At 39.9% G+C, this 8,518-nt stretch overlaps 1 protein-coding gene across 1 annotated transcript; it reads right to left on the bottom strand.

The window, feature by feature from the left end:
• Positions 1–5,854: 5,854 nt before the first annotated feature.
• Positions 5,855–6,428, bottom strand: LOC145111418 (histone H4). The gene has a single exon (XM_079047695.1). It carries the CDS (start codon positions 6,299–6,301, stop codon positions 5,990–5,992), a length of 312 nt encoding a protein of 103 aa, XP_078903821.1. The 5' UTR covers positions 6,302–6,428; the 3' UTR covers positions 5,855–5,989.
• Between the last annotated feature and the right edge of the window lie 2,090 nt (positions 6,429–8,518).

The following is an 8,518-nucleotide window of genomic DNA, read 5'->3' as shown; positions in this document are numbered from 1 at the left end:
GAGTTGTTTGGGTCTATCAAGACCGCTATGATTGAGCTCTTTGATGATCACTATGTTTCCCTCACTGATACTGCTACTGATGTAGCCACCGCAGCCATCATTGTTATGGGAGGTCGAGGAGGAGGTTCATTCCAGTATCCGGACTTCATTAACACGAAGCCCCCGGAGTTCGACGGGGCCAAGGACCCGATCATTGCTATGAGGTGGATATCAGATATAAAGGGTTGTTTCTTCACCTATTCCTATCCGGAGGACTGGAAGTTCAGGTGCACCCTAAACCTCCTTCGATTGGGCACGAAGAATCGGTGCAACCTGGTGACCGGTTCCTACACTCCTGAGTTGAGGGCTGCTCTTACATGGGAGCAGTTCTTGGAGATGTTTCGCACGAGGTATGTTCCCCTGGTGGAAATGGAGATTGGATCAGGAGTACCTGGATCTGAGACAGATGACCAAGATGTTCACTGAGAGGGCTCTATTCTGTCCTAATTTCTCTACTATGGAGTAGGCTCTGATGACGCGATACTTGAGCACGCTCAAGACCGATATTCGGCAGTTTGTGTCCACCCAGTGTTATAGTACCCTCACCGAGCTTTAGGATATCGCGATGAGGTGAGAGATTGAGATTGAGACTCATATGAGGGAGTTGAGTCAGGCTCCCGTTTATTCATAGCCGGCAGTGAAGCGGTTCAAGCCTGCTAATTCATGAAGGTGCTTGTCGATCTTCTTCTGGGTGCCACAAATGTGGCAGGAAGGGTCACATTGCTAGGGATTGTCGTCAGCAGGCCCCGTTAGCGAGCACCGTATTTTGTTACCACTGTGAGTAGGTTGTCCATGTGAAGGCCAGTTGTCCGTTACTCACTGCAAGACCGTCGCAGGCTCCAAAACTGGCTACTTTGAGGATCACGCATAGACATCAGTGCAGGGCGGAGCCCCCGAGGGATCAAGTTCGTGCTTTCCAGCTCACAACAGAGGAGGCCAGTGTGGCGTCAGTCGTCGTTACTGGTATGTTTTCATTTATTATTTTGTCAAGTTATTTTATTATATGCTTATGATTATGATTCGGCTAGGTACCTTCTTAGTGAATTCACTGCCTGCTCTTGTGCTTTTTGACTCGGGTACGAGTCGGTCTTTTGTGTTTTTTGACTCAGGTACCTTCTTAGTGCCCGTTGTGAGTTTCCATCTCCAACAAGCACGGGGTTTTCGCATCGAGCGTTTATCGGGGTTGTGTTATGGAGATTTTTGGGGTGTCTTACCTGATTTATCTGATCTCTATCCCCATGGGGGATGTATGCATGATAGTAGGGATGGACTGGTTGAGCAGGTTTGGTGCGATGATTGACTACGAGGGTCAGCGGGTGGTAGTTCGAACCCTAATTAGGCGAAAACTAATTATTTATAGAGAGGGTACCAAAGTTGGATCAGCCTTTTGTTCTGCTGCCAGGGCTCGGCAGTATCTGCAGCATGGGTGTATGGGTTACCTTGCGTATATGATTGACACCCAAGTTGGGAAGGAGGTCTCGGTTTCGGATGTGCCCATATTCAGTAAGTTCCCATATGTATTTCCATATGAATTACCCGGTGTTCCTCCTGAGAGGCAGGTTGAGTTCAGGATCGATTTGGTCCTCGGTGCAGCCCCAATTGCTAAGGCGTCGTACCGATTAGTACCGCCAGAGATGAAGGAGTTGTCCTCTCGGCTTCAGGAGTTGTTGGTCAAGTAGTTTATCAAATCGAGCAGTTCGCTTTGGGGAGAACCGGTCTTGTTTGTGAAGAATAAGGATGGGTCTCACCGCATGTGTATTGATTATCGGGAGTTGAACAAGTTAATGGTGAAGAACCGTTATCCACTTCCGCGGATTGATGACCTCTTCGATCAGTTGCGGGGTGCATCTTGGTTCTCCAAGATCGATTTGAGGTCATGGTATCATCAGATGAGGGTTAGCGAGGAGGACGTGGAGAATACAACGTTTCGGACTTGTTATGGTCATTACGAGTTTGTGGTGATGTCGTTTGGGCTCACCAACGCGCCGGCGGACTCATGGCCAAGATGTTCATGTTTTTGTTGTATCAGACCAAGATGGTGTTCATGTTTCTATTGTATCAGACCAAGATGTTCGGTTCACTTCTCAATTTTGGCAGAGGTTCCACGAGTAACTGGGTATGAGGTTGCTCTTTATCACTGTTTATCATCCGCAGACTGATGGCCAGAGTGAGCGGACCATTCAGACACATGAGGATGTGTTAAGAGCTTGTGGCATAGATTTCGGTGGGAGTTGGGACTCCTACCTTCCCTTTGCTGAGTTTTCTTACAACAACATCTATCACTCCAGTATCTGTGTGTCTCCATTTGAGCTTCTTTTTGGAAGGAAGGGTGGTACCCCAGTCTGTTGGGGAGAGGTCAGTTACAAGGTCATGGGAAAGACCGAGGTAGTTCTTCAGACAATAGAGCTTATTCAGCAGATGAGGCAGAGAATGCAGACAGCTCAGAATCGGCAGAAGAGTTATGTTGACAGACGTCGATCTGAGTTGGAGTTCCAGGTCGACAACATGGTTTTACTGAAGGTATCACCCTGGAAGGGTGTAATACACTTCAAGAAGAGGGGCAAGTTGGGGCCCCGATATATTGGGCCGTTTCGAGTGATTGCCACGGTTGGAAGGGTAGCCTATCGAATGGATCCGTCTGAGGATCTCAGTCAGATTCACAACACCTTCCATGTTTCTCAACTTCGGAAGTATTGTGGCTGACGATTCAACGGTTGTTACGTTGGATGATATTCAGGTGGATGATCGCCTGAATTATGTTGAGAGGCAAGTGGCGATTTTGGATAGGAAGATGAAGGCCTTGCGTAACAAGGTGGTTACATGGGTCAGAGTTCAGTGGCCGCATCGGAAGGGTTCCGTATGGACTTGGGAACCCAAGGCGGAGATGAGAGAGAACTACCCGGAGTTATTCGCAATAGTGGACTTCGAAGATGAAGTCTGATTCAAGTGGTGGGGGTGTAACACCAAGTCCTAGTATGTCTCTATTGTTTAAGGTTGTTATTAAAGTATGGATTTTTGGTGGCCACGGCGTGGCGGATGGATCCCCACGACGTGGCCATGGCCTTTGGACATGCGGATTTTAAATGACCGTCACGATGTGGCATTTGTTTAATGAGAAACCCTAATATTCAGGGCTTGCTCCCCTATTTAAGGGAATATAATGGCTAGGGTTGCTCACCCTCAACCTCCATCATACTCTCTCAGCCTCCAACCAATCCCTAACCTCCATTTTTTCTCTCTAAGCTTTTGTATTGATTTTTGGGGATTAGAAGGAGAAGAAGGTGACATTTAGACTTGGATTCAGCAAGCAACTCTTCTCATCATCTCGTGGTGCATCTTCTAGACTCTTGTAAGTCCTCAAGTTCCAAGCTTTTTGGTTTATTGTTCATAGATCTAGGTTTCTATGACTTATTCTTCATGTTGGGACATTTTGGAGTGTTGGGATTCCATAAAGTTGCCAACTTTATGGATCCCAGAGTCTCTATGTGGTTAGGAGTGTTGGATCTGGAGTTCATAGAGTTTTGAACTCCTGCATGAGACCTTGGCCCTTTTACTCTATTTTGACCTAGTTTAAGTTCAAGACATGCATTGGAAAAAAATAAAACATTTCACCTTGAATTTTGGGATGTTATATTTAGAAAAGTTAGAGACATTTGTATCATGAGTCGATTGGTATTACTTTAACCTTTGTGGATTGTTGGAAATTTATGAGTTGTTATTTCATGTGTATCTTTTTTTATTAAAACGTTTAATCTTGACTTTTACCCTTTTCTAACATAATATAAATAAGTTGTGGAATATTAAGATATTACTTAATATTAAATGTTATTTTAGATACTTAATTAGCCATTTTATTGACATGAATATAAAATGTTTTTTAGGTATTTAAATTAGGGGTGTGCGCGGTGCGGTTTGGTGCGGTTTAGAGTCAAAACCGCAAACACCGCATATGCGGTTTGAATATTTTAGAAACCGCAAACCGCACCACAGATGTTTAAAACCGCGTTATGCGGTGCGGTTTGCTGCGGACGGTTTATGCGGTTTGGTTGCGGTTTGTGCGGTTTAATGAGTTGTTCAACATTAAATCTATCAAAAAACTAAAAAACTGACCCGGTTAAAAAAATTGATTGCTTTCATTTTATAAAAACAAATACAAATTTCAAGTTAAATCGTTTTTAATAAATTGTGATTCATGCTAGTATAGTTTTGTAAGTGTCATTGTTATTGCTCTATATTGTCGTTATAGTTGTTATATTCTTGTAAACCGTGGGATATTCATCTAATATTGATTTAATGTTACGTTATAGATATTTGGTTATTGTAAGAAATATATTTAAATACATCGTTTCTAAATCGTGATTTGAAATTATAATAAAGTAAAGAAAAAAAAGTATATATATAACATGCGGTGCGGTGCGGTTTGAACCGCGGTTTTATAAATACAAACCGCAAACCACACCGCATAGTGCGGTTTGATAAAATGATGAACCGCAAACCGCACCACGAAATTCTAAACCGCATTATGCGGTGCGGTTTGGTGCGGTGCGGGCGGTTTGTGCGGTTTTTTGCACACCCCTAATTTAAATAACCCTTTTAAAAAACCTTTTTTTTTGGATCATTTGTATAAAAGTTATTTTATGCTTTGTTTTGTTTTTATTTTTTTATGATAAAAACTATTGTGATTTGAAAATATTCTAAAAAAATCATTAATGACATGTAGAAACACATTAATATTTATACATAGCATTAACGATGCAACGACTCACGTCGCCTTTCCACAATTCGAACACGAATAGGTTAGCTTGATTTCTGATTTCTCCTCTTCCGGTGGAGTGGAAGACTATGAACTTTCTCATTTTTTGTTTTCTTCTGAGAAGTTTTCATTTTCTGATTTCTGTCAAATAGTCAATGATTTGTCGATTTCCAACTTATTGTTTATGTTTTGTTTCTTGCAACACTATTACACTATATCAGACGAAGTATGAACAAGTTATTGTTTATGATTTATTGCAACTTTGATTTATGAGTTTACAATTACATTCAATATGAAGTATGAACAAGTTATTGTTTATGATTTCTTGCAACATTGATTTATGAGTTTACAATTACATTCAACTCAGTTTGGGTTTGATTCTTGGGTTTATCAAGACTACATTTTGTCTTTATCATATGAACGTTTGGGTTTGATTCTTTCACAGTTCTATGATTTATGTGTAACTATCACCGAGTTTATCCGAATCTAATGTGGTAATGTTGATTTGTAATGCTAATATGGTAATTCTGATTTATGTAATGTTGATATGGTAATTCTGGTTTATATAATGTCAATATGGTAATTATGATTTAGTTGCTAAAAAATTAGGTTTTAAGCTTTTGAAGTTATTAAAAATAGTTATTTTAGCCTAAAATATAGCATTTTTTAACAAAAAAAATCCAATTGTAAGCCTATAAACCAGGAAAACAAGGGTTGGATTGTGGGCAATGGAGGTAATCAGGGGCCTATGTAAACGGAGGATCTGGGGAAGGGGCAACAAGTGATTTCAGGGGCGGGAGCAGCTATTTCCACTGCCGGTTGTCCATAGTTCCTTAAAAATTTAGTTTTGATGGACTTGATTATTCAATCGTAAGGATCCTCGCACGTTTTGAGCAATTCACTATTAAGAAGGTCACAATGTTCATCAAATACGGAAGTAAATCAAATATCAAATTTGCGTCATGGACCTTACCAAAACACTGAATCAAGATAAACGATTTGCACAAGCAAATTGATAAAACCAAGCGATTTTATACATGCTGAAGCTTAATATAGCTCGAATTGAGAAATTAAGCGATATTGTATTAATAGATTCAATTACACGTAACATCACTTCAGATTTAGAGAAGCTAACTAAACAAAAATCCAATGAAAACCTCGCTGTCAAACAAGAACCCTAAAAAGCATACGGTTCATCTACCCACCAAATCCGTAGAGAGTGCGGCCCTGGCGCTTCAAAGCGTAAACGACGTCCATGGCAGTAACAGTTTTCCGGCGAGCATGTTCGGTGTACGTGACGGCGTCACGGATGACGTTCTCAAGAAAGATCTTCAAAACCCCACGTGTTTCCTCGTAGATTAACCCACTGATACGCTTAACACCACCTCGCCTGGCCAGACGGCGGATCGCCGGCTTGGTGATACCTTGAATGTTGTCCCGGAGAACCTTCCGATGACGCTTGGCTCCTCCCTTTCCTAATCCCTTACCTCCTTTTCCTCTTCCTGACATATTTTTCTCTTCGGAAATGGATTTGATTTTCTTTGTTGTTGAAATCGGAGGTGAGGGTTTGTAGATCCTGCGGAAGAGATTTTATATATGTGGGAGGCGTTCTTTCATCTGTGATCAAAGAAGCTGTGAGGAGATCTGTGATCAAAGAAGCTGTGAGGAGTAGATAACCGTACGATGATAATCCGTGTGATGAAAATAAAACGTTTTGATTGGTTCAGCTTGTTAGTGCTGGATCCAGGCGAGGATCCGCGCCATCCAACATATGTAATGTAACATTAAAATAATCTCATGTTTAGGACATTAAAAAAAAATCGTGAAAAATATTTCTTATATTTTAATTCTATTGATAAATAAGTTATTTTTGATTTTTTTTCCTTTTTTTTTCAGTTTATCATTGTAATCGGTTATTACTTGCAATTTCGCTTAATTTGCAGGTTACCGAAAACAATATCAGGTCTTAATGATTAAATTGTAAATAGAATATCAATGGTGGTTTTTATCAATAGGCGAAAATATAAGTAATCTTTTTTTTCAATTCATAATAATTTTTAACCTCAAGTCTTATCTATTATAATATTAAATTATAATCTATTTTTGTTGAAACAACCATGTTGTTACGGCGAGTTTCAGGTGCATGTTTAGCTCTTCATCCGAAGATCATGTCTAATAAGCATCCGGGAATCCGTTCTTCACAAAATAAACAGTTGCTAAGTTAGAAAGTTATATCGAGGGTTCGACCCCGGTATTACTCTCTGACGCCCAAGTTAGATTGCGAATATGAGAATTGCTCTGGTATTGTATATGATACTTATTACTCCCTTTTTTCATACCTGATTTCCATGCTTCTGAGAGTTTTTATAGACCTTTTGTGGTTCTGCAGGTTCATGGTTTGGTTCGGTTCTTTGTCTATTACCCGATCTGTAAGGAGGTGCATCTTTTGTCCTTTTATAACTTTATTACACCGTATTCTTTCTTTCGCATGGTCCTTGGGATATGATTCCGAGATTCGTGTACGGTTATTTGGGCTTAGATTCGTTCGTGATGGGTTGTGGTTCCTTACCGCTCGTTCTAGGAGACCAGGTTCGGTATGGGGTTATCTCGAATAACCGGGGCAGGTACACACCATTAAGCCCCCTCGGTTTGAAGGGTAAAGAATATTGTGAAAATATTTTTTCCGATCAGACTTGAAGATTTACCTTAGTTGTCGAAACATTCATCGAATGGAAAGCATTAAATGCTCGCGCCATCAAAAGTCATGTCTTCTGTTTTGATTATATTGCCCATAATTATTACTTTAACCAGTCTCAATTGTTGTTTAACGGATAAAACTTAGGTTTGTTAGAAGTTTCTATATCATATTCTCTTTTTACTTGCATATCATGGCTTCCATGGGTGATGACATGTCAACAGTTGTCTCTGAAGTGGATAGCCTTATGTTGGATCGATATACATATGAGTATCACTTATCCCCTATACTTGGTTTTCAACTTCCATCTTTGTCATCATCCATTCTTCATGCGCCATCCGGTAAGGTTGGATTTTATCTTAGGCATCTTGTTTATGGTTTAAGGTTACCTCCATCTCCCTTCTATAATTGTATGCAGTTTTTTTTTAACCGACAAATATAAATATATAACCTACTCCTTAACTAACACCTAATTCCACCTATGTCCACAATGAGACTTGAACCCTAGACCTCAAAGAGGGAGAGCACCACCTGATACCATTGGGCTAGAAGCCCTTTGGTAGTTGTATGCAAATTAGAGTAATTTTTGATGAATAGAATATAAATATGAATATACTCGGTGCAATGACAGTGAAAATCATAAGTGAAAGCAAGAATATGTTGTTTCTTTTCTTCATTTGTGGATCATTGTTAGGGGTCGATGATAAGTATGGACAATATGGGTATGTGCACATGGCCCATTTGTTTATACTACATTCATGAATCAGACATTTTTCTAAACCCTAGGGTTAAAATGGTCAAATTAAATAGAACTTTATACTATTTCTGTTTCAAAATGCAAATTGTTAAGGTGTATATTTGTTATACGCTTCAAAAACTCTTTAAACATAACTAACAAGATTAGGATACCAAAAAAAAGGTGTCAAGTGTGGAAGATTGTTGGAAGTTTCTTTGCCCTAGTGATTGTATAAAAGTAGAAAACTATGACAATTTTTGTAGAAATTTATTCTCATATATGAAAGATGCATCTA

This window comes from Lactuca virosa, chromosome 5 (assembly GCF_052849685.1).
Source record: "Lactuca virosa cultivar CGN04683 chromosome 5, Lactuca_virosa_CGN04683_v6, whole genome shotgun sequence".
In the NCBI taxonomy this organism is placed as follows: domain Eukaryota; kingdom Viridiplantae; phylum Streptophyta; class Magnoliopsida; order Asterales; family Asteraceae; genus Lactuca; species Lactuca virosa.
This window is presented reverse-complemented; position numbering and strand designations above follow the sequence as displayed.

Excerpts from the sequence above, each read along its gene's own strand:
- LOC145111418 (XM_079047695.1), bottom strand. The coding sequence starts at position 6,301 with ATGTCAGGAAGAGGAAAAGGAGGTAAGGGATTAGGAAAGGGAGGAGCC.